This window comes from Pan troglodytes, chromosome 16 (genome assembly GCF_028858775.2).
Source record: "Pan troglodytes isolate AG18354 chromosome 16, NHGRI_mPanTro3-v2.0_pri, whole genome shotgun sequence".
NCBI classification, from domain to species: domain Eukaryota; kingdom Metazoa; phylum Chordata; class Mammalia; order Primates; family Hominidae; genus Pan; species Pan troglodytes.
Window position 1 is genome coordinate 81,851,014 of NC_072414.2, and position 25,530 is coordinate 81,876,543.

A 25,530-nucleotide genomic window follows, 5' to 3' on the forward strand; every position below is an offset into this window, starting at 1 on the left:
CTAGAAAATCCCATGTCCAGGCCCTGAACCCAGAGATTCTGGTTTAACTGGAGTGAGTTAACTAGTTAACTCTAGTGAGTGAGTCTCACTAGAGTGACACCCCAGTATTGGCATTCTGATCAAACGATACCAGTTCTGGAACTCTGTGGACCCAGGGTCTCTGTCTTCACAAGAGTTTGTGTCTGAGAAGTCACATCAAAATAGTTCATGCCTCGACATGGGGGCTTCACCCCTCATTTCCTTGGGTTTTAGGGTCCTGTGACCTCTTAGAGGAGGGAGATCCTCACACAGGGGCCACCCTGTGGCAGTCAGGCCCACCTCAGCCCTCAGCTTATAGAAGCAGAGGCGTGGCTCCCAGGTCAGGTGTAGGTGCACCCGGGCCTGGGGGATGGATCAAGAGAGCGAGGGTTGTCAGAGCAGGCCCTGTGGGAGGGGCTCTCTCACCTGGGACGGCGTCAGGTGAGAAAGCACTCAGAGCTCCTGGGCCTGAGCTCCTGGGGACTCTGCCATTAGTGGGGGAAGGCAAGGAAGAAGGCACCTGGGGTGGGGAGGGCCCTCTGGCTTGATTCACCAGACAAGGTCAGGTCACTGAGAGTGTGCATCTGCTCTTGCTAACTAATTTGGAGAGGCCCTTCCCTATGCTGCCTGGACACCACCCCAAGGGGGAGGCAGGACTGTCCTGGGAGTGAGGTGCTCAGAGAAGAGCAAAGCCTTGGTAGAATTCTCAGGCAAGAGTTTCACTCTCCGTCTCACTTACTGCATTCAGTCTTGGTCCCTTGGCGACTGTCAGTTTCCTTCTCTTCCCTTTTCTGTACGCTTGTGTCTTTCTCTAGAGACACTCCCCTGCTGGGCCCCCTCTGTTCCTCTGCAGTCACTGTCCTGTGGGTGGCCTGGCTGTCGGGGGAGATGATCCACAGTGTGATTGTATCAGTCAGGGTTCTAGAGAGAAATAGAACCAGTAGGAGACACTATATATATATATACATATACACACACACACGTACACAGAGAGGTCTCTTTTAAGGAATTGGCTCCTGTGATTGTGGGGGCTGGCAAATCCAAAATCTGCAGGGCAGACCCGGGGGCTGGAAATTCAGGCAAGATTCACAAGTTACAGTCTCAAGGCAGAATTCTTTCTCTGGGAAACCTCAATGTTTGCCCTTAAGGCCTTCAACTGATTGATGCCCACCCACATTATGGAGGGTCATCTGCTTTTCTTAAAGTCAACCGATTGTAAATGTGAGTCACATCTACAGGATACCTTCATAGCAACATCTAGCTTAGCCAAGCACACAGCCGGGCACCATAGCTTAGCCAAGATGACGCATAAGATTTACCACGACAGTGATGGTCTCAGGCTGGGAGAGGGTCCTCATCCTGTCCTCATGTACTTCAAGGGAAGCAGTGCCTGCACTAAATCCTCAAAGATGATGGGAAATTCACCCAGTTCGAGGGAAGGGCAGTCCTGGCAGGGGAATCAGCCTGTGCAGAGGCCCCAAGGGAGGAAACATTGGTGAGTGGGGGGCAGAGGGGCAGTGGAGCCTGCCTGGGAGCCATCTTGGGCAGCAAATGAAGGCATGGGCAGTGCATCCCACCTACCAAAAGGCTGTGGGGGCTGCGGGGCCAGAGACCTGCATTCTAGTCCTTGCTCCCCCACCGTCTCACTGTGTGACCTTGGACCATTCCCTTCCCCTCCCTGGGCCTCAGTTTCCTCATCTGTTAACAGGGCCGGGTATGGTGCACATCACGGGGGTTTGTGGGTTGGTGGCCCTGTGTCAGGGGCCCAGCCACTCTGACTCCCAGAGGTGGGGCTCAGTGAATCTGTCCACAGAGAAAGGGGAAGCAAGGCAGAGACAGGATCGCAGGAGGAAGAGACTCTCGAACTTCCCCTGCCCCTCCCCCGTGCCGGCGGCAGCTCCCTGGGCCTCTGGCTCCTGAGGCCTGTGGGCTGGGCAGAAGTGAGACTGTGGCAAGGGGCCCCGAGGCACAGGCCTCCCAGCTCTCGCTTCCTCTTCCCTTCTGCGCATGTGAGTAGAGTTTCCCTTGAAGCCTCCTGCGAGGAGGACAACAGGGGAAACCAAGAGGCTGGTTTCCTTAGGCGGTGAAATCCCGTGCATGTTTTTCACAGCGGGTGTACAGGCCTGGAACTTCCTCTTCTCCTCCCACCTGGTTACCTGTCCCGCCCACTCCAGCTTCAGCCTCTCCAGCCCCAGGGCCCTGGACTCCAAGGGGCAAAAGGCCCAGAGCCACATCCTGGAGGGCTTGAATGCCAGACCCAGGGTCAGGAGCCCCCTCCCCGCTCTTGCTCTGTTGGGTCCTGAACTGCCTCCACGGAACCCAGTCCTCAGTCCTGTCCCCACCCCACCCCCATACTGCAGCCCCCGCCTCCCAGAGATCCGGGTGCTTCATGTGGACTGAGCTTACGCAAGTCAACTCCCCAAGGGTGAGAACTTTAATTTGCCCCTTCTATCTACCCACAAGCAAGCACCTAATAGGTTTAGTAAATGTGCATTAAATCAGTGGCTCAAGCCTGGCACAGTGGCTTAGGCCTGTCATCCCAGCACTTTGGGAGGCCAAGGTGAGAAGATCGCTTGACCCCAGAAGTTCAAGACCAGCCTGGGCAACTTAGCAAGACTCCACCTCTACAAAAACAATGTAAAATTAGACAGGTGTGGTGGCACATGCCTTTAGTCCCACCTACTTGGGAGGCTGAGGCAGGAGGATTGCCTGAGCCCAGGAGTTTGAGGCTGCAGTGAGCTATGATGGCACCACTGCACTCCAGCCTGGACAACAGAGGAAGGCCCATCTCTTAAAAAAATAAAAAGCCAGGCCGGGCGCAGTAGCTCACGCCTGTAATCCCAGCACTCTGGGAGGACGAGGCAGGTGGATCACCTGAGGTCAGGAGTTCGAGACCAGCCTGGCCAACATGGTGAACACCTTGTCTCTATTAAAAATATAAAAAATTAGCTGAGCATGGTGGTGGGCGCCTGTAATCCCAGCTACTTTGGAGGCTGAGGCAGGAGAATTGCTTGAACCCAGGAGGCAGAGGTTGCAGTGATCCAGTATCGCTCCACCGCACTCCAGCCTGAGCAACAGAGCGAGACACTGTCTCAAAAAATAAATAAATAAATAAAAAGTCAGAGGTTCAGCTGCAGGGCTGGAGACTGCAGTCTCTGAGCAACCTGGTGATTCAAGGCCAAGATGAGGAGCCAACAGGCAAGCCTCCCTTCCAGGATAAGTTCGAGGCACTGCTGAGGCTGTGTCAGGGAGTATGGGCTCACTGGACCCTCAGGAAATAGTCATCAAATTACATTGATCACGGGTGGTTGGTGATGTCCCCAGCCTGGCCTGGCAGAAGCCCCAGACCTCTGTCTATTGGTTGTTTTTGTTTGTTTGCTTGCTTGCTTTTTCTTTATTTCTATACTTTGTTTTGTTTTGTTTTTTGAGACAGGGTTTCACGCCTGTCACCCAGGCTAGAGTGCAGTGGCGTGATCTCAGCTCACTGCAACCTTCGCCTCCTGGGCTCAAGCGATTCTCCTGCCTCAGCCTCCCAAATATCTGGGGCTACAGGCATGCCACCACACTTAGCTAATTTTTGCATTTTTTTGCAGAGATGAGAGCTCATCACATTACCCAGGCTGGTCACAAACTCCTGAGCTCAAGTGATCCGCCTGCCTCAGCCTCCCAAAGTGCTGGGATTACAGGTGTGAGCCTCCGCGCCCGCCCTTCAGTTGGTGTTTGAGATCTCCCTGGTGGTGGGAACTAGTCAAAGAGTGTCCAGGTGGCCACAGGGTCCTGTTGGTTCTTCCTTCAAAATGGCTCCTGTCGTGCCAGACCAGGTTTTGGGTGTCTTCACCCACTCTCTGCCCTGAGATCTGTGTCCCAAGGGACACCAGCCACCCTGATCCCACCCGACCCTCCTCTGCTCCTAGAGTGATGGGGTCCCCATGAGAGGAAAGGAGCACTGTTGTGAGCAGTGTGGGATGAGAGGAGGTGCTGTCACAGCTTGGGGAAGGGACCCTGGTAACCAGCAGGTAGGTCAATAGTTCCCGTTCCAAGTAGGCTCTTGTGCCCATTTTACAGATCAGGAAATGGAGACAGGTGGAGGAGCCAGCGACTTGCCCAGCCTTTACAGGACCCATGGGGCAAAGCCGTAGGTGAAGTCACAGTTAGAGATTCCAGAGCTCTGAGGAGACGGCGTCCCTGCTTGGGTGGGGAAGGTCCCCTGCCGGCCCCCAGACGATGAGTCTTTGTTCCCTCCCCAGGGGCTGGCCTGGCCCTCAGGCCTGGGAGGTGGAGGTGCCGAGCCCTGGGAAATAGGGCAGTCCTGGGCTTCCGGTGTCACTGCACGCCCCTCCCCCTCCCGCCTTTGTTTCTTGGCCTCCACAGCCTCATTCTCTCTCCCTCCCCCTCACTCAGGCTCCTCCTCTGCCCCCCCTTCCCTGTCTCTTCATTTCTTCTCTCCCTCTCCCTTTCTCTCCCTCTCTCTCTCTGATATGTCCTCCCTTCCCCCACTCCCAGCACAACTACAATCAGGCAGCTCATCTGTGTCTATTTCCCCGCCTTTCACATTGACTTTCTCCCCACCCTGGGGACCGAGGGCATCCTGGTGGGAGGCCACGCCACATCCCAGCCAGTGGTCGCCCCTCATCTCGCCAGCCTGGGGCAGTCTGAGCTCCCCTTTCTCCTGGACATGGGGGGAGCTTTTGTTCTGAGTCCTCAGCACAAGTGGTGGGAGAGGCCCTGCTCTAAGAAGGGAGGGGCCACAGTGGGGCCCCAGGCGGATGACAGAGGGGCCTTGGGTTGGGTGGGGAGGCAGCCCTGGCACACAGGTGACGCACACCTGGCAGGCTCTCTCCCTGCCCTGGACGGCCCTGTGCCAGGACATAAACAGAAGGGTTTAGCCTGGGAGATGGAACAGAGCGGGTGAGGAGACACTAGCCACAATGCTGGCCCAGGAGGAGGGAGAACAGAGTGATACGGGGCCTCCCCACTCCTCATTTCCGTGTGCGATAGGCAGGCAGAACACACATGCGAAACGCAGGTAAATTAGATTCCCTCCTCAGCAGAGCCCCTTCTGCATACACACACGCACGCACGCGCACACACACAGAGCCTGCCTGGCCGCCCCAGTGAACAAGACAACATGGACACGGGGCCTGCCCCCATAAGCCTCGCAAAGAGAGCATTACAGGGTGGTGTGTGTTCTCCTCAGCCAAGTCTCCAGGCCAGTGTAAAAGAAAGCGTGGGGCCAACTGCCCAGGTGCGCGGCAGCTCAATGAAGACTTCTAGTAGAAGGAGAGACCCCAGTTCCCCCAGCCTGCTGGGGCCCTGGACCAGCCAGCCAGGAAGCAGCCCGAGCCGTCATGTTGCAGTTTGCCCAGGTCTTGCCTACGTGCCCCTGCTGGCCTGTGGTGACCCAGGACAGCTCCTGAGAACTGAGGAGCCGGGCTCGGGTGTGACCTCCGCGGGTGCATAGCTGCAGGAGCACAGATGGGACCCAGCTGTGGGGCCACACGGGCCTGGCTGCAGACCCAACTCCCCCTTCATTGATGGGGCACTTGGGAGTGTGTTATTCAAGCCTGGATTTCCTGGGGCGTGAGGTGGGGAGCACACTACCCCACCCCTGCCCCCCGGGTTGTTCCTAGTATTAAATGGCTGACTGGGGACCTCGTGAGTGTCTGTAATGAGAAGCTGTAGGTCTTCCGTGGTGTTTGTCGTCAGTTGTTGGCAGCTTTCTGTGCCCCTGCCCTGCCCCCACTTAGGCACAAACCCTCAGGAACAAGGACTCTGGGTTAGTCCCTTTCTACAGCCAAGCACAGGCTCCTGACACAGACGCACCTTCTCAAGTCCAAACTACCTGTTCATATGGGAAGGGGTTTGCTTCAGGTGTCCTGGTGTGACTATAAGGAGTGGCCCCTTGTAGAAAGGGGCCCGGTGTGGACGGTCAGCTCCATGGTTACCCTTGCTGTAGGGAACCACACTTCAGCTCCCACGGGCAGTTCGCTGGCTGACGTTTTTGCCCTCTCCTCACCTCTAAAGCAGTGTTAACTGTTTCCTTATGCCTGCGCCCTTGAGGTTGGCGGGAGGGGGCTGATTCCTGGTATTAGGCTGCAGGGGAAAGGAGAGGGAAGGGAACTAACGACACTGACATCCTCATCTCACTGTCCCATGAGTCAGGAGCCTCTTCCCCCCCATAGAGATGAGAATCACCTGATGTCACACGGCTAGTAGACAGCAGAGCCTGGATTGAACTCAGCATCCAGGGCCAAGGGGGAAGCACTGGCTTGGCCATTGACGCTCAGTTCCTCCTTCTTGCTGGTCCTGCCTTTGGGGAAGTTTACAAAAACTGCTGAACACATCATTTGCCCAAACCCCACAACAGACAGGAGGGTTGCCGCTGGGTACTGTGTCAGACGGACTGTCGCGACAGGAGGCAGCCATGCTCCTCAGTGTGCTCTGCAAAACTGACAGTGGCTGGAGGGCGCTGGGGGTGGCCCAAGGGGCAGGACCCCTGCCTCATTCACCTTGCTGTCTCCAGGCACAAGCCCTAACCCATAGCAGGGATTTAGCGGCTATTTATTGTACAAATGAATGAATGAGTTCTCAGTCTCTAGTGGTTGTCCTCAGAATCACTTAAGCTTTGCTGAATTTGGGGCCCAAGAATGGAAACATCTCTTGGCTCTGTGGCTTTTTTCAGAAAAGCCTTCTCCCAGAGATCTGGGCAGATAATAATGGTTCTTTTTTTCTTCCTTTGAGACAGAGTCTCACTGTGACACCCAGGCTGGAATGCAATGGCGCGATCTCTGCTCACTGCAACTTCCGCCTCCTGGGTTCAAGTGATTCTCCTGCCTCAGACTCCCAAGCAGCTGGGATTACAGGCACCCACCACCACGCCTGGCTAATTTTTGTATTTTTAGTAGAGATGAGGTTTCACCATGTTGGCCAGGCTGGTCTCGAACTCCTGACCTCAAGTGAACCGCCCGCCTCAGCCTCACAAAGTGCTGGGATTACAGGTGTGAGCCACCATGCCCCCGCCAACAGTGATTCTTTACAGTTGGTTAGGGCCTTATAATGAACCAAGCTGCTTCACCTGTGTTAGGACCCTGGGCCCTCACAACCCTTCCATGGGTGAGTGTTTTCATCCCCGTTTTTCAGATAGGGAAACTGAGCCACTGGCATGACTTTGCTTAGTCACTTGCAAGTGACTGAGCTGGCACTCGAGGTCCTCACTGACTGCATTTCCCAGCAGCTGGACATTGGGGTGGGGTGTGGTGGTTTGGAAGCAGGTTTAGCCCCTGCGGCCTATTCCAGATGCACCCTGACCCCCCAGGCCGAGGTTTCCTTCTATCTGATCCCTTCCATGAGAGCCTCACTCTAAGCTTAATAGTTTAATCTTTGGTGTCCGTTTCAAGGAGGCTAAATTCCTGTCTGGGGTATTTTTAGCCGTCCTCAGGAAGGGGAAGCTCCGCTGGCCGCTGGGGGGAGGGGGACGCCTTGCCCGGAGCCGGTTTCCTGAGGAAGGGCCGCTGACCGTGTGCCTGACCGTGGCCCTGGGAGAGGCTGGTAGTTGGTCCGTTGGGAGACCTGGGAGCAAAGCAGGCGAGAGTCGCCCAGTAATGCCATCCCCTCTCCTCTGATGTGCCAGGTGTTGAACCAGGGCAAGGGGTATAGGCCCAGGAGGAGGTCGCCACTGCCTGGCGTGCTGCAGTCCTTGGAAGCCTGGAGAGGGCACGAGGGCAGGCCAGGAGAGCCGGGATGGCTCCAGGAGCAGGTGGACCTCGAGCCACGCCTCGGAGGCTGGTGGGAGGAGCAGGGGTCAGCAGGGTTGGGAAAAGGCTGCCCCAGGTGGGAAGACCCATGGGTGAAAAGACCGGGCTCCACAGACGGCTCACGGAGCAGGTGCCTCCATATGTGGCTGGAGCCCCCAGCGAGGGAAGAGGCCGCTGTGCTGGGGGTTTGTACCTGGGCACGTGGGCACATTGGCACTATTTAGAAGATCATGTTAGAGGCAGGTACAATGGCTCATGTCTATAATCCTAGCATTTCGGGGGACTGAGGCAGGAGGATCACTTCAGTGCTGGAGGTTGAGACAGCAGTGAGCCATGATTGTGTCACAGTAGCCTGGGCAACAGAGCAAGACCCTATCTCTAATCAAAAAGAAAGAAAAAAACGTTAGTTGAGAGATTGTGAATGTGAACTTGGGAGCCTGTTTGAGCATTCAATTCGGATAGTGGCCTCAAACATGTTAGCTGTCAAGGAGCTCTTCTTTCACATCAGATCGGACATGGAACTCCAACGTATAAAATCAGATAAAAGTGATATTTTTATCAGTATAAATTTAGATATTTAAATGTATAACATTTAGCTAATCAAGAAAAACAACAACCGCTTGTGATAGATGCAGATGTTTATCGTCGGGGCTGACAAGTGACAGCCAGTGTTTGAGATCGGCCTCAGCACCTAGTTTATTTTTTTATGTTGTGTTTCTGCCATACGTTCTCGTTCATACAGCCGAGCCATTACCAATAATGACAGTTAACACCTCACCACACAGTCCCAAGGTCTGTGCAAATTAATTACTTTGGCAACAAAGCCAGTGGGGCTACAGTAGAATGTGTTAGAATGTGGCACATATTACATTTGAGTAGGTGGGCCTTTTAAAATCAGTTTTTAAATAGTGGAATCTTTATTTTTTGCATTTTTGAATCCGATTTTTAAGGATTTTTTTTTTTTTTTTTTTTTTTTTTTGAGACAGAGTGTCACTTTGCTGCCCAGGCTGGAGTGCAGTGGCGCGATCTCGGCTCACTGCAACCTCCGCCTCCCAGGTTCAAGTGATTCTCCTGCCTCAGCCTCCTATAGCTGGGATTACAGGTGCCGGCCACCACGCCCAGCTAATTTTGTATTTTTAGTAGAGACAGGATTTCACCATGTTGGCCAGGCTGGTCTCAAACTCCTGCTGACCTCAGGTGATCTGCCTGTCTTGGCCTCCCAAAATGCTGGGATTACAGATGTGAGCCACCATGCCCAGCCTTTTTAAGGAATTCTTGAAGGACGTGTAGAATACAATTTGAGAACAACTGAGGAAATCCCACCTCCCTGTTGTACAGATGGGAAGACTGAGGCCAGCAAGGGGGCAGAGCTTACCCCAGGATCTCCCAGGGAGATGGAGGAGATGGTCAGATACACAGCAGGAATCACTGCTCCCTATAATAAGTGTGCCCTGTTCCCAAGGCAGGAGTAGAAAAGACATCAGAGCCAGACACACCCAAAATCAGCCAAGCCCTTGTCCGTGCTGTGTCTGTTGTCTGTGCAGCAGTGAGCCAGCAATATTAACCTTCCCTTGTCCACCCACAGCGATGCCCTCCTAGCTAGCCGTCACGGGATGGAGGGCTTCATGGACTCAGGGACACAGACGGACGCCGTGGTGGTGCTGTCCTTGGCTCAGGCCGCCGTGCTTGGCCTGGTCTCCGAAAATGAGCTCTTTGGAGCTACCATAAGCGCCGAGGCCTTCTACCCGGACCTGGGGCCCGAGCTTTCAGGAGCAGCCATGGGAGAGCCCGAGCCACCAGGCCCCAACGTCTACCAGCTGGCCTGCAACGGGAGGGCCTTGGAGGAGCCGGCGGAGGAGGAGGTGCTGGAGGTGGAGGCAGCCTTTGAGAAGCACACCCGGCGGAAGACGCGGCCACCTGTGCGGTTGGTGCCCAAGGTCAAGTTCGAGAAGGTGGAGGAGGAGGAACAGGAGGTCTATGAGGTTTCTGTGCCGGGTGACGACAAGGACGCAGGGCCAGCAGAAGCCCCCACCGAGGCGGCCAGTGGCGGCTGCGACGCCCTGGTGCAGAGCAGCGCCGTCAAGATGATCGACCTCAGCGCCTTCAGCCGCAAGCCCCGGACGCTCCGGCATCTGCCCCGAACCCCGAGGCCGGAGCTGGACGTGGCCCCATATGACCCTCACTTCCCGGCCCCGGCCCGGGATGGCTTCCCCGAGCCCAGCATGGCGCTGCCTGGGCCAGAGGCCTTGCCCACAGAGTGTGGGTTCGAGCCACCCCACCTGGCCCCCCTGAGTGACCCCGAGGCCCCCAGCATGGAGTCCCCGGAGCCTGTCAAGCCGGAACAGGGCTTCGTGTGGCAGGAGGCCAGTGAGTTCGAGGCTGACACGGCGGGTTCGACCGTGGAACGCCACAAGAAGGCCCAGCTGGATCGGCTGGACATCAACGTGCAGATTGACGACTCCTATCTGGTGGAGGCGGGCGACCGCCAGAAGCGCTGGCAGTGCCGCATGTGCGAGAAGTCCTACACGTCCAAGTACAACCTGGTGACGCACATCCTGGGCCACAACGGCATCAAGCCACACTCGTGCCCACACTGCAGCAAGCTCTTCAAGCAGCCCAGCCACCTGCAGACGCACCTGCTGACGCACCAGGGCACCCGGCCCCACAAGTGCCAGGTATGCCACAAGGCCTTCACGCAGACCAGCCACCTCAAGCGCCACATGCTGCTGCACTCGGAGGTCAAGCCCTACAGCTGCCACTTCTGCGGCCGCGGCTTCGCCTACCCCAGCGAGCTCAAGGCCCACGAAGTGAAGCATGAGAGTGGCCGCTGCCATGTCTGCGTCGAGTGCGGCCTGGACTTCTCCACCCTGACCCAGCTCAAGCGCCACCTGGCCTCCCACCAGGGCCCCACCCTCTACCAGTGCCTCGAGTGTGACAAGTCCTTCCACTACCGCAGCCAGTTGCAGAACCACATGCTCAAGCACCAGAACGTGCGACCCTTCGTGTGCACTGAATGCGGCATGGAGTTCAGCCAGATTCACCACCTCAAGCAGCACTCCCTCACCCACAAGGTAAGGCCGTTCCCAGGGCCTGGGCATCTGCCTGCCCCTCCTGCCACTTTTTCATCCAGTACTTTCCAAAGTCCCAGATGGGACCATTTAGGTGGTCTCCTAGTTTTATCGTTACGTACTTATTTTGATGAGTATTAGAAATCAATTAGTATTAGAAACTAATTGAAATTAGTTTTTTAAGTAGTAAAGCTTTATGCATTCAAAAACATGTATTTGGCCAGGCACAATGGCTCATGCCTGTAATCCCAGCGCTTTGGGAGGCCAAGGCAGGCAGATTGCTTGAGTCCTGGAGTTTGAGACCAGCCTGGGCAAAATAATGAGACCCCATCGCTACAAAAAAATTTAAACATGGGTAGGCGTGATGGCTCATGCCTGTAATCCCAGCACTTTGCGAGGCCAAGGCGGGCAGATCACCTGAGGTCAGGAGTTCAAGACCAGCCTTGCCAATGTGGTGAAACCCTGTCTCTACTAAAAATACAAAAATTAGCCGGGTGTGGTGGTGGATGCCTGTAATCCCAGCTACTTGGGAGGCTGAGGCAAGAGAATTGCTTCAACCCGGGAGGCAGAGGTTGCAGTCAGCCGAGACCACACCATTGCACTCCAGCCTGGGCAACAGGAGCAAAACTCCATCTCAAAAAAAAAAAAAAAAAAAAAATTTAAACATTAGCCGGGTGTGGTGGCATACACCTATAGTCCCAGCTACTTGGAAGGCTAAGGTGGGAGGAACATCTGAGCCTGAGAGGCTGAGGTTGCAGTGAGCTGAAATCACGATACTGCACTTCAGCCTGGGCAACCAGACTGAGACCCTGTCTCCAAAAAAAAAAATCATTTTTATAACCCCTGCAAGACCCAAGGAACACAGTTTGAGAATCACTGAAGTATCTTACCCTCCCTATTTTCTAGATGGGAGGACAGAGGCCAGAGAGAGGCCAGGATGCAACAGGGAGGCGTCCCGGCTCAGTGGTCAGAAGTACAGAGGGTGTCCTTTGTTCCTTGTCATTACAAAAGCAAATCAAAACCTGTGACTTCCCTTTAAGAACAGGCTAAATATATTTAATTTTCAAAGCAGAGAAGATGTAAGGAAAAATATTTGTTATGGAAAAGTACAGGTAGTTCTAGAATATGGCTAAACTAGGCACAGTGGCTCGGGAAGGCAGAAATTGAGCAGCACTTTCTAATCTACCATGTCCCTAAACCCAGCCTTGACCCGTACTCCCCTGCCCTCCATTCCCCGCCTTCAGCCACCAGCCTCCCCGCTTTTCAGCCAATATCACCTCCTCTGAGAGGCCCTCATATCTGGGTAGGTGGAATGAGGCCCCTTGGGTCCCACAATCCCACTCTGGTACTTGGCTGCCCCATGGTTTCCACCGAAATCCCACCAACTTTACCCTTCAAAGCTGAATGTACATAGAGCTTCCTCTCCCCATAACGGTGGCCTATGAGTGATACTCCAGGTCAAACTTGTGACCCTGTCTCTCACAGTAGACACTATAGGGAGTTGGGGAGCTGTTAATACCCTGCCAGGCCTAGAAACCAGCAATTTGTAGGTTTCATTGCAGAGGCTCCTGCAGTCAACTGCTAGTAGCTGCCTAAAATGTAATGTCAAGAAAGAGTCTAGCCAGGCATGGTGCTGCACACCTGTAGTCCCAGTTACTCAGGAGGCTGAGGTGGGAAGTTTGCTTGAACCCGGGAGTTTGAGGCTATGATTGCTCCTATTAATAGCCACTGCACTCTAGCCTGGGCAACATAGCAAGACATTTTTTTTTTTTAAAGAAAAAAAAAGGAAGAATTCTGGGCTGGATGCAATGGCTCACACCTGTAATCCCAACACTTTGGGAGGCTGAGGCAGGAGAATCACTTGAGCCCAGGAGTTTGAGACCAGCCTGGCTAACATAGTGAAACCCTGGCTCTACTAAAAATATTTTTTAAAAATAGCTGAGTGTGGTGGTGTGCACCTGTAGTCCCAGCTTGAACCCAGGAGGCAGAGATTCCAGTGAGCCGAGATCACACCACTGTGCTCCAGCCCAGGTGACAGAGCAAGACTCTATCTCAAAAAAAAGAAAAAAATCAAAAAATTAGCCAGGCATGGTGGCACACACCTGTGGTCCAGCTACACATGAGACTGAAGCAGGAGGATTGCTTGAGCCCAGGAGGTCAAGGCTGCAGTGAGCTGTGATTGCGCCACTGCACTCCAGTCTGGGCAACAGAGCAAGACTCTGTCTCCAAAAAGAGAAAAGGATTCTGAAACTGAATCTAGGCTTGGCAATAAAACCCTATGATGGATTGTTAATGTCTGCAAGGAGTGATTGTGCAGGGTGACAGCATATATGCTATATATTTGCCATCTTTCTCCTCTACTGGGGGACTTAAAAATCCCAAGTCCAGGGCCTGGCACAGTGGCTCACGCCTGTAATCCCAGCACTTTAGGAGGCCGAGGCGGGCAGATCACAAGGTCAGGAGTTCGAGGCCAGCCTGGTCAACATGGTGAAGCCCCGTCTCTACTAAAAATACAAAAATTAGTTGGGCGTGGTGGTGGGCGCCTGTAGTCCCAGCTACTTGGGAGGCTGAGGCAGGAGAATTGCTTGAACCCGGGAGGCAGAGGTTGCAGTGAGCCAAGACCGTGCCGCTGTACTCTAGCCTGGGCAACAAAAGCAAGACTCTGTCTTAAAAAAAAAAAAAAAAAATCCCAAGTCCACAGAGTGTTAATACTGTGAAGAAAAGCTGAAAGCAAAAACCAAAGGCTAATAAAACTGGAAATGTCCCTATTATCAGCCTAAATTTGTACAATGTGCACATCATGTGTTTATAAAAGAAACTCCTGAATGGCAGGGCCCCCTGGTGGTCATACACATCTGCGATGTGTCAGGAGGGGGTATACAACACAAGACACAGTCCCTGCTGCTAAGAGACATAGACACGGGAACCATTAAGTTATAATACAAAGTTTTTATACCAAACAAGCAGTTAAGACAGCAGCTGTGACCACAGACACATGTCCCACTGGGTTCCTACTAAATTACTAACTCATCAAAAAGAAAACAGCTCCCAACTTAAAAAAAATTTCTTTTATTTATTTATTTTTACTTTTTTTTTTTTTTTTTGAGACGGAGGCTTACTCTGTCACCCAAGCTGGAGTGCAGTGGTGTGATCTCGGCTCACTGCAACCTCTGCCTCCTGGGTTTAAGCAATTCTACTGCCTCAGCCTCCTGAGTAGCTGGGATTACAGGCGCATACCACGCTCAGCTAATTATTGTATTTTTAGTAGAGATAGGGTTTCACCATGTTGGCCAGCCTGGTCTCGAACTCCCGACCTTGTGATCTGCCCACCTTAGCCTCCCAAAGTGCTGGGATTACAGGCATGAGCCACCGTGCCCGGCCTTTTTCAAATTTTAGAGATAGGGTCTTGCTATGTTGTCCACACTAGTCTTGAGTTCCTGGCCTCAGGTGATCCTCTTGCCTCAGCCTCCCAAAATGCTGGGATTACAGGTGTGAGCCACCGTGCCCAGCCCAGCTCCCAGCTTTTATCCTAATTTTCCTCCATGGATAATAAATTGGACCCCTTTGCACACAACACCCTGTCCTGCTCTGGGAGTGACCTCCAAACCGTAGAAAAGAAAGTTCACAGTCCAAACCAGTGGGTTTTCTCCTGGAATCCATGTCTCCTGGGGGTGAATAGCCCAAAGTCCATCAATGATAAGAATCATCTGGGGGCCCTGTTGAGAATAAAAATTCCTGGGCCCATCCCAGGCCCCATGAATTAGACCCTCCAGGGAGCGGCCTGCAAGGCTGTATGTTGGATAAGAACTACAGGTGGCTGTTATCACCAGGGAAATTAGGAAAACACTTTCAAGAGGTCAGTGGATAGGCTCTGGGAGTTTGAGACCCTTCGAAATTCTACATAGACCTAAGTGCCATTTTTGGGGGGGTGTCCATAGCTTTAATCATATTATCAAAAGGGTCTGAACCAAAAAGGCCACCAAGAGACAGCATGGAGGATAAAAACACATACACGTGTCCTTGATCTGATGAAATAGTCCACAGACAGCAGGCAGACCCTGTGTCTTCTTGGCGACAGACCCCTGCCGCCTAGTGTGGTACTGGCTTGGAGCAGGTGCCTGGTAAATGGTTGTTGAATGAATGAATGAATGAGCACACATTTGCCTTAGGGCACTAGTACAGACCTTATGTACACATCCACCCTGGGGGCAGGAGACAGCAGGTATCTGGATCGTTACAGTAAAGCACAGCCTATTTCTATTACTGAGAGGCTTCCTGGAGTAAGTGGCTCTGCCCCCACATTCTTCGGTGGTTTTAAACAAGTGTTACCTATTTTGGAATACCCTCAAAAAGAGACATTTCCCAGAAAGTGTGCCTTTGTGATGCTATGGCCCTGCCCCTACCCGGCTCCCCACCAAGGGTCACTGCCAGAGGCTGTGCCCATTGTGTGGCCCTGACCATCACCCCCCACCCCACAGGGCGTGAAGGAGTTCAAGTGCGAGGTGTGTGGCCGGGAGTTCACCCTACAGGCGAACATGAAGCGGCACATGCTGATCCACACCAGCGTCCGGCCCTACCAGTGCCACATCTGCTTCAAGACCTTCGTGCAGAAGCAGACCCTGAAGACCCACATGATTGTACACTCGCCCGTGAAGCCATTCAAATGCAAGGTACCAGCTCATCAGGCCCCGGGGCTGGGACCTCCCCAAGGGTGGTCTGGAATCAGCATGCCTGCAGCAGCTGTGGCCCACCAAGCGCCAGCCTGGCCAGTGCGGGCAAGAGGAGCCCCGGCTGGGTGAAACTTAGCCTGGGCTTTGGGGGTTGGGAGGGCAGGCGGGGATTCACATCCTGAAAGCTGCTGAAGTTGGGTTTTTCTGAGAGCTGGGGAGGGAGTGAAGGTCATGGTGCAGCCACAGAGAAAGGACCCCAGCCTGAGGGCTTAGTGCAGCTAGAGATCCAAGCCCTGGGTTTCTGATAACTGCAGCTCAGAGAAAGTGGGGCAGACTCACAGGAGCAGTGACCCGCAATGGATGGCTTGTGTCCCTGTCTCTCGGGTGTCTGGGGTCACATGGAAAAGCATAAAGAGAGAACTGTCCATAAAGAACAGGATTCTGGGCCAGGCATGGTGGTGCATGCCTGTAATCCCAGCATTTTGGGAGGCTGAGGTGGGTGGATGATTTGAGGTAAGGAGTTCGAGACCAGCCTAGCCAATGTGGTGAAACCCCTTCTCTACTAAACATACAAAAAATTAGCTGGGCGTGGTGGCACGTGCCTGTAGTCCCAGCTACTCGGGAGACTAAGGCAGGAGAATCGCTTGAACCCAGGAGGCAGAGTTGCAGTGAGCCGAGATCATGCCACTGCACTCCAGCCTGGACAACAGAGTGAGAGTCTGTCTCAAAAAAAAAAAAAAAAACAAAAGAATAGGATTCTGGCCCAGCCATAGAGGTGGGAGTGGGCTGGGGTCCGGGGAAAGCAGGTTCCCCACAGGCTCAGGACACCGGGTTGATGTGTTCTAGGTGTGCGGGAAGTCCTTCAACCGCATGTACAACCTGCTGGGCCACATGCACCTGCACGCGGGCAGCAAGCCCTTCAAGTGCCCCTACTGCTCCAGCAAGTTTAATCTCAAGGGCAACCTGAGCCGGCACATGAAGGTCAAGCATGGCGTCATGGACATCGGCCTGGACAGCCAAGGTGGGTGGGCCAAGCGCAATGGACAGAGCAGGAATGATACCAACATGACGCACTCAGGAGCCTCCTGCCCAGTTAGAGGAGTGGGGAGGCTGGCCAAGGCTGAGACTTCGTTGGGGTGGGCTCAGGTCTGGAAGGGGGGGACCCTGGAAGGCCATGATGACAATAACGATGGGATATTTATGTCTTCTTCAAAGGACTTAAATGAGATCACGTAAACAATATAATAAAAATCATAACTAACATTTATTGAGTGCTAACTGTGTGCCAGGCCTTTATTAACTCATGTGATCCTCAAAGCGAGGTTGGCTCTGTCATTATCATCGTTTTACAGATGCAGAAACTGAAGAACAGAGAACTTAGATAGCTCATGCAAGATGACAACACAGCAGGAGGTGACAGACACTTTATTTCGTTACCGTGAGATAATATTTCAAATAAGTGGATGGGAAAGAAAGTTAAAAAGGGGAAAAAATGGCAGCTGGAAAGATAAGGGAGAGCCAGGTGAGGTCCCAACTCCAAGTACACCATGGGAGGTCCTAGGCAAGGGACATGCAGAGGGGAGATCTGAGCTTCCCAGCAACCAAGGCAAAAAAGTGTCAATCAGTCACACTCTTCACAAGTGCCTGCCAGAGACTATAACCCACATACTCATGAAAGGGCCAGACGGGCCTGACGTTAAGATCTGGGAGAAATTTTAGGAGAGGATCCTATGCCTCAGCAGTTCGTAGAAGTTTCAGAGGCTGTCAGAAAACATCCCAAGTGTTAGCGGTAGCCTTTCCCTCCAGCAGTGGTCAGTACTTAAAGCATTTCTGTTGGGTGACAGCAAAGCTGTTAGCCTCTCTGGCCTCATGGTGGGGAGGGACTGCTGTGGAGACTCCACAGGAAGGGGGGAGCCGACAGCGCTACAGGGAGGCTCCTTCTACAGTTTGGAGCTATTTCTGGTGCTCTGGCTGGGCATGATGGTTCACACCTATAATCCTGGCACTTTGGGAGGCCGAGGCAGGAGGATCCCTTAAGGCCAGGAGTTTGATACCAAATCAGGCAACATAGTGAGACCTGGTCTCTACAAAAATATTTTTAAATTAGCTGGGTGTGGTGGCGTGTGCCTATAATCTCAGCTACTTGGGAGTCTAAGGCAGGAAGATCACTTGAGCCCAGGAGTTCAAGGCTGTAGTGAACTGTGATCGGACCACGGCACTCCAGCCTGCGTGGCAAAGCAAGACCCTATCGCCAAATAATAATAAAGAAATTCTGGTGTGCCTCTGAGTCACACCAGCTGGGAACATGCTTTGGCAGTAACCAGGTGAGCTGACTTCCACGTGGGATTATTTACTGGAATGCAGTCAGGCACGCGGGAACAGCTGCAGTAGCTTAACTCTGGTTTTGGAACAGCTGACCAGTGAATGGCCTGGGTTTTCTGGCAGAAACAGGTATCTCAGTTGTTTTGTTTTGTTTTTCAGTTGTCTATTAAGGTTGCTTCCAGTAGACGAGAATGAAACCCTGTCTGCTCTTGGTAGCTGCTCTTGGTAGCTCCTTGCTACTCAAAATGTGGTAGGAGGATGAGCAGCGTCAGCCCCACCTGGGATCTTGCTGGCCTCTCAGCTCCACCCACACCTGCTGAGTCAGACTCTACACTTCAAAAAGATCTCTGGGCCATTTGTTGCAGTCAAGTTTGAGACCCACTGGACCAGACTAGTGCCTCAGAGTCTCCTGGAGGGCTTGTTGAAACAAAGTGCTGGCCCCACCCCCAGAGTTTCTGATTCAGTAGATCTGGGGTGGGGTCTGAGACGCTGCCTTTCCCACAAGTTCCCAGTTCTTAGCAAAGCAGCCGCTGGTTCAGGGACCTCACGTTGAGAACCTTTGATCCAGACTGCAGAGGGCTGGCTGGCAAATCAGCTGCATGTTGGGAGTCACCTGAGGAATGTTTTAAATGCTGATGCCTGAGTTTGGACCTGAGGTTCAAATGCAAGTGATCTGGAATGTGGCCTGGGATCAGGATTTTTGTAAAGCACTTTGGGTGATTCCATGTGCAGTAGATTTTGAGAGCTGTATTCTAGTGGATCTGCCCTGTTGCTAACCCACCAGAAGGAACCAGAGCAGAACGTACCCTTTTGGAAATAACTGGGACCATGAAGAGACTGTCAGTGTTACAGCTCTTTTAGAATTTGTTAGGCTGGGCGTACTGGCTCACGCCTATAATCCCAACACTTTGGGAGGCAAATCCCAAGGTGGGCAGATCACCTGAGGTTGGGAGTTCGAGACCAGCCTGGCTAACATGATGAAACCCCCATCTCTACTAAAAATACAAAAATTAGCTGGGCGTGTTGGCACATGCATGTAATCCCAGCTACTCGGGAGGCTGAGGCAGGAGAATCACTTGAACCTGGGAGGCAGAGGTTGCAGTGAGCCGAGATTGTGTCACTGCACTCCAGCCTGGGTGACAGAGTGAGACTTTGACTCAAAAAAAAAAAAAAAAAAAAAAAAGAATTCATTTAGCAGGTTTTCCAGTTTTTACCAGAAATCGCCCCACCCCCATCCCACCACCCAAACAAGATTTTTTAAAAAGACTGTCCCTGTACACCTTGTTCCTCGGGGTGGTTAAGGCACAACCTCTTTCTATATGAGCTCAGTCACCAGGGATGCTTAGAATTCCTCTATTCCTGGCCGTACCAGATGACAGAATGAAGTGATTGGCCCTGGAACGACTGGGCTCCAGGTCCCCGCCTCCCTCATACAGCCTTGGTCTGGGAAGCCCAGGCTTGATGCGTATGCAGAAGGAAGGCAGCATACATTCTAGACAGAACGATCTAGTAACTATGGGGCTGTCCTTTGGGGAGGTGGATCAATGTCCTTATAAAAAATGCTACAGACTATTCTCTGGGGCCCACAGGACGGGACCAATAGACTTAATAAACAAAATGGGGATGGTGTACAGAGATCCACAAGTAGAAATTTTCCCAAGGTGCTTTTTTTTTTTTTTTTTTTTTTTGAGACGGAGTCTTGCTCTGTTGCCCAGGCTGGAGTGCAGTGGCACGATCTCGGCTCACTGCAAGCTCCACCTCCTGGGTTCACGCCATTCTCCCGCCTCAGCCTCCCAAGTAGCTGGGACTACAGGCGCCCGCCACCACGCCTGGCTAATTTTTTTGTATTTTTAGTAGAGACGGGGTTTCACTGTGTTAGCCAGGATGGTCTTGATCTCCTGACCTCGTGATCCGCCTGCCTTGGCCTCCCAAAGTGCTGGGATTACAGGCGTGAGCCACTGCGCCCGGCCCCCAAGGTGCTTTATTTAGCTTGTTTTTGAAACCAGCTGTGTAACATGAGGGTGTGGCACTAGGACTGAGGGAAGAAACAGCCCAAATCTATAAGATATGGGTCAAGTGACCTTGTTTTATAAAGTCCGGAAGACTCACAGTGGGTTAGATGCTACAGGCACAAGTAACAGATACCCATTCAGACTGGCCTAAACAATAAGGAAATCCATTAAGAAATGGCTCAAGACCAGGTGTGGTAGCGCACACCTATTGTCCCAGCTACTCGGGAGGCTGAGTTGGGAGGATCGCTTTGAGTTTGAGGCTGCAGTGAGCCATGATTGCACCACTGCACTCCAGCCTTGGCAATAGAGCAAGACCTTGTCAAAAAAAGAAAGAAAAGAAATGGGGCCAGGCGCAGTGGCTCACGCCTGTAATCCCAGCACTTTGAGAGGCCGAGGCGGGCGGATCACCTGAGATTGGGAGTTCGAGACCAGCCTGACCAACATGGAGAAACCCCGTCTCTACTAAAAATACAAAAAAAATTAGCCGGGTATGGTGGCGCATGCCTGTAATCTCAGCTACTTGGGAGGCTGAGGCAGGAGAATCGCTTGACCCTGGGAGGCGGAGGTTGTGATGAGCCAAGATTGCACCATTGCACTCCAGCCTGGGCAACAAGAGCGAAACTCGGTCTCAAAAAAAGAAAAGAAAAGAAAAGAAAAGAAATGGTTCAAAGTCTAGGCCTTCTTCAGAGCTGGCTGATTCAGCTTGCCAACAGTGACATCAGGGTGAGGCTTCCTCTGTCCACAGCATTAGCTGCAAATATCCTCATGGTCACAAGATGGCTGCCAGCGGCCGTCAGGGTGTGTGCTTCCTTGTTCACATCCAGTGGAAGAGTGACAGCCTGCTCCCCTTAGCTCTCTGACACCAATGAGAAGGTGCTAAGAACTTACTAGCAGGCCTTTCCTCATGACCCATTCAACAGGATTGGGTCACGTGCCTATTCCTGAACCACTAATTGGGAAGGGATGGGATTACTCTTAGACCAGTGGTTCTCAACTGAGCATGAGTTTGTCTTCCAGGTGACAGTTGGCCATGTTTGGAGACATTTATGGTTGTCACACCTGGGGTGATGCTCCTGGCATCTCATGGGTAGAGGCCAGGGATGCTGTTAAACATCCTACAATGCACAGGACAGCCCCACAACAAAGGATTATGGCCCTAAGTGCCAAGGTTGAGAAAGCCTGCCTTAGACCTGTCAGGGCTGCCCCCAGCCTGGGGTCTGTTTCCCCCAAAACACACACATCTCAGCGGACAGGGCCAGAATGCACTTTGGGGGCCAGCCACAGCCCCTGCCAGCCTCCCAGGTCCCCCAGATCCTACCCTGGGCTTCCCCTGTAAGAGCTTTATAATGAGATTTCAATTTTATGAAATTACAAGGGGCCTCTTAAGAGTTTTTGCCTGACATATCTTTATGAACCTACCCTGAGTGTTTGTCCCTGGAGAGCCAGGCCCAAGGATACCAATGGCTAGAACCAACAGAAAAGCACAGCTGCTGGCAGGAGGCCTCACCCTCCAGCAGCGTGAGGCAGAGCAGCACAGTGGCTCAGAACAACAGCATGTGCTGGGTGACCTTTGGCAAGTTGATTCACCTCTCTAAACCTCAGCCTTCTGAGCTGCTAAATGGGGCTGTTGTGATTGCTGGATGAGGCGAGGCCTGCGAAGTGGCTGGCATGCAGCAGGTGCTAATGAGTGTTGCAAAGGTGATGTCACACAGGCAGCTTCCCGTGGCCAGAGAAACATTGCAGAGAAGGGATAAGTAGGGCTTAGTGACTTTGACGGGTCAATGGAAGAATGACCCAAAGAAGGCTTCAAGGCCAGTCCTGCAGTTCTCCACCACAAAGGCCCTCACTGATAGCACCCACTCCCCCACACTCAGCTTTGGGGCCTAGGTCTGGTGACCCAGCTAGAAGCCACAGGACCCTGAGGCGTCTGAGGGTGGGAAGGCTGAGAAGCAGCTGAGACTCCTGGAGGCCGTGACTGGGAAGCCCTCTCTTTAGAAAGGCCATCAGCTTCCTGCGTGGGGGTGACTGGCTCCTCCCGAGAGACGGCAGCCAGGTCTGACTGTGCCCCTCTCTTACAGACCCCATGATGGAGCTGACAGGCACTGACCCTTCAGAGCTTGACGGCCAGCAGGAGATGGAGGACTTCGAGGAGAACGCCTACAGCTATGCGAGCGTGGACAGCAGCGCCGAGGCCAGTGTCCTCACTGAACAGGCCATGAAAGAGATGGCCTACTACAACGTGCTATAGCGCAAGCTGGGCCACCCCTAACGGGGACCGGGGGCGAGGGCATGGGGGTGAGACCCATGGGCTGCAGGCTGCACCTCCTGCAGCCGAGAAACAAGCTACTGCCCCACTGTTCTGAGCCCTCCCTCCCCGAGTCATTTGCACCACTAGGGACCTTTAGACCAAATGGAGACTGTACTACTGGCCCCGGCTGTGAGCCAGCACAGGCCCAGGCATCCCAGCAAGGGAAGGAGAACACGCGAGGCCCAGATCTGGGTCTCCCTGGCCTGCTTCCGTGGGGAGTGGGAGAAGTGGGGCCACTGGGGACAGGTCACAAGGGCACCGGCCCTCGGGGTCTCTCCAGGCCCAGCAGAGCTCTTCAGGGGTCCTGACACTGGAAGAAGAGACCACTTGAGCCATGTCTTTTTCACGGCCAACTCCTGCCTCTAAGGATGTCTGAGCTCCCCTCTGGCCAGTACTGCCCACCTCTACCTTGTCCAGGCCCCCTTCCCCGCCCTGTCGACAGACCGCCAGGCAGGGCACTCTGCCTTCTACCTCCCGGGGTCTCCCATGTGCTCCTCAAGCCAGGTGTGCATGTGGCCCTGGCCCTGGCCTGCAGGACAGCTGGGGGGCACCCAGCCCCCAGAAGACCCCTGTCCTACATCCCTTTCTGGAAGTGGGTGTCCCTAAAGTGGATTGCAACACATGTCATCCACTTCGACCCTAGCTGGAGTGCCTCACCAGGGGGCCCCCACTAGGAACAAAGCCAGGACAGGCCCCGCGTCAGGCACACACTAACAAAACCAGAAGCATGGGGCAGGGCAGGGCGGAGTGAGGGCATCACAGGGGACCAAGAAGGGCTGTCCTTGGGGGAGGCCCAGGACCACCTGTCGGGGAGGGGGACCGCAGTCATTTCTTATTCCTCAGTGTCCACCTTGCGACGGGGATAGCCACGAGTCAGCAGCTTCCCCGAAAGAGCAACGTATTTTAAAAAGGAAAGTAAAGCCCACAGAGGGAAATCAAGGGTTTTTTTGAGCAAAGGAGGTCTTCTGAAGGTAACTTATTATTTTTTTCTTTCCAACTGTGTGTCACCTATGACCTTTTCTGATGGAGATGCATTTTCTTTTTCCAAGCGTAAGCTTCCTAATGTGCTGTGCGTGCTTCCTACCCACCCACCCCGAGCAGCCTGGCCGGGCAGGACTGGGGCTCCATGGGGACTGTCACCCTGGCCCTGGAGGTGCAGCCGCTGGCAGCAGCCTCAGCAGGCTGGGGTGGGAGGCAGGAGAAGGCAGAGCTGGGAAGCCCTCCACCCCTGCCTCGCTCCTGCAGTCGCTGACTTGCTCTGTCCCATGTCCCATCCTCGGCTGTCAGGGCTGCTGACTCTGCTCAGCCAACAGCTAGCTCCCTCGCTCGCCTGCTCTCTTCCCCTCTGTTCCCACGCCAGCTCCTGCCCCTGGAACCAGAGATGACAGGCCCAGGGCAGTGAAATAGCACATTCAGGAACTCTAGGGCACCCGGACCCCCCACCCACTTGCCTCCTGAGGCCTCAGTGGGGAGGGGCAAGCAGGGGTCTTCCCCAAAGGCACAGATGAAGCCACTAGCTTCAGCCTAGAAACCCGGAGAAGGGAACAGCCTGGGGTGGGAGGAACCAGTCTGCAGCGCAGCCACCCCCAAGGCTGGATCCTTAAGTGAAGGACCAAGCCAGGCCTCAGGGTGACTGTGATCAGGACTGAGGGGTGGACAAGGTGGCCCAAGTATGGCTTCCAGACCCCGAAGCCCCACGACCTCCCAGGTGCCCGCCATGATGACCCTCAGGTGGCAGTGACCCCGTCACTGTATAAGACATTTTCTCCTGCTGAGCAGAAGGCATCATCCCCTGCAACTACCTCTTCCCACGTCTTTGTCCCCTGGTACCAAAAAGAACCCTGTACCTCCTCCTCCTCCTCCCTCCTGCCAGTGCAGTGGCCTTGGTCTTGGAAACTGAAGGGAGAAGGTCTGGCCCCCAGGGTGGGGCTCTCCTTTCCCTCCCCCAGCCCCGCCGTCAGCACTGGCCCTCTGTGAGGTTCGATACTTGAACGCCCCCTGCCCTGTGCCTTGGACCTGGGCAAAGCTAGGAGGAGGAAACAGCACAACTCACAGTTTGAGCTGGGGGGTGGTCTTGGCAAGGCTCCTGTCTGTACCCCTCCCTAACCTTCTCAAAAGAGGTGCACAGCCTCTCGGGTGACTTGGAAACTCCTGGACAAATTCCATTCTAACTTATTTTGACATGTATACAAACCAACTGTTTAGAGATTCCACTTGTGCAAAGCCCTACTGTGTTTTTATGTTCCTGTTTAAAAGAGAAGTTTACTTAGCAATAATTATAAATAAATGAATATTCTTTAGTGAGGTGACTGCAAATGCTTCTTTCCCCAGCTCTTGGGGACCTGGCCCTCACTCCCAGCAGGAACTCCCAGCAAAACTTCCCAGCCCCACACAGCAGGGCTGCACTCTCCAGGGCCCGGGGGAGGCTGAGACCATCCTCTGCACTGGAATGGCCCCCTGCAGGGCCAGGCGCCTATAGCCAGCTGCCCCGGGCCCAAGAGAGTGGTGTGGGCCACGGCCCCTGTATTCCCACCACTTGCAGAGAAAAGCTGCTTCCCCTCCCTACCCACCCACATGGCTTCAGGAAAGAAGCCAGCTCCCGATGCCAGGCTGGGCTTCAGAGGCTGCATTCTGCAGAGCTGCCAGCCCCGTGCTGGTGACAGGCAAGAAGAGGCAGGAAGCCTTGAGCTTCCTCCCAGGAGCTGGGCCTGCTGGAGCCAGCAGTCCACATTTCTTCTTATAGCCCTGAGAGTTTCAGGGCATTACTCAGGAAAAGCAAGCGGGGGGTCACCAGTGTGGATGGAGGGCTAGAGCCCTTCCAAAGCCACTCAGTCTACCGCAATGGTCAGGTTTCAGGAGCCATAGGAGTCCCCCCAGTATTTAGGAAAGGGACTTTGTAAGATGGGGTTTTGAGAGATGGGGTCTCACTCTGTTACTCAGGCTGGAGTACAGTGGTGCAATCATAGCTCACTACAGCCTCAAACTCCCGGGCTCAAGTGATCCTCCCACCTTGGCCTCCCAAAGTGCTGGGACTGTAGGCATGAGCCACCACACCTGGCCAGGACTTTATAAAGATTATACAACTCTTCTCCAGGACATTTTAACACCAAAAAGTAGAAGCTTTGCAGAACTTACTATGCAGAGGACAGTCCTTTTGATTATATGTAGCTTTAGAGCAACTTTTATTTTTCCTTTTTACATGGGGCTAAAAAACTTACATAGAGCAATTTTTTTTTTTTTTTTTTTTTTTTTTTTTGAGACAGAGTCTTGCTCTGTCACCCAGGCTGGAGTGCAGTGGTGCAGTCTTGGCTCACTGCAACCTCTGCCTCCCAGGTTCAAGCCATTTTCCTGCCTCAGCCTCCCGAGTAGCTGGGACTG

The 25,530-nt window shown here is 53.6% G+C and overlaps 1 protein-coding gene across 4 annotated transcripts in view; it reads left to right on the top strand.

Annotated features, from left to right (window-relative positions):
- Positions 1 to 24,456, top strand: part of ZNF710 (zinc finger protein 710) — an 80,895-nt gene extending 56,439 nt beyond the window's left edge. For all 4 annotated transcript variants that reach the window (XM_024349367.3, XM_063795358.1, XM_009429819.4 and 1 more), the window contains exons 2-5: positions 9,358 to 10,843; positions 15,319 to 15,510; positions 16,357 to 16,531; positions 21,923 to 24,456. In XM_024349367.3, the coding sequence (XP_024205135.2) occupies positions 9,386 to 10,843; positions 15,319 to 15,510; positions 16,357 to 16,531; positions 21,923 to 22,092 (1,995 nt within the window). In that variant the 5' untranslated portion in view covers positions 9,358 to 9,385 and the 3' untranslated portion in view covers positions 22,093 to 24,456. The remainder of the gene's footprint in view (positions 1 to 9,357; positions 10,844 to 15,318; positions 15,511 to 16,356; positions 16,532 to 21,922) is intronic.
- Positions 24,457 to 25,530: the final 1,074 nt, after the last annotated feature.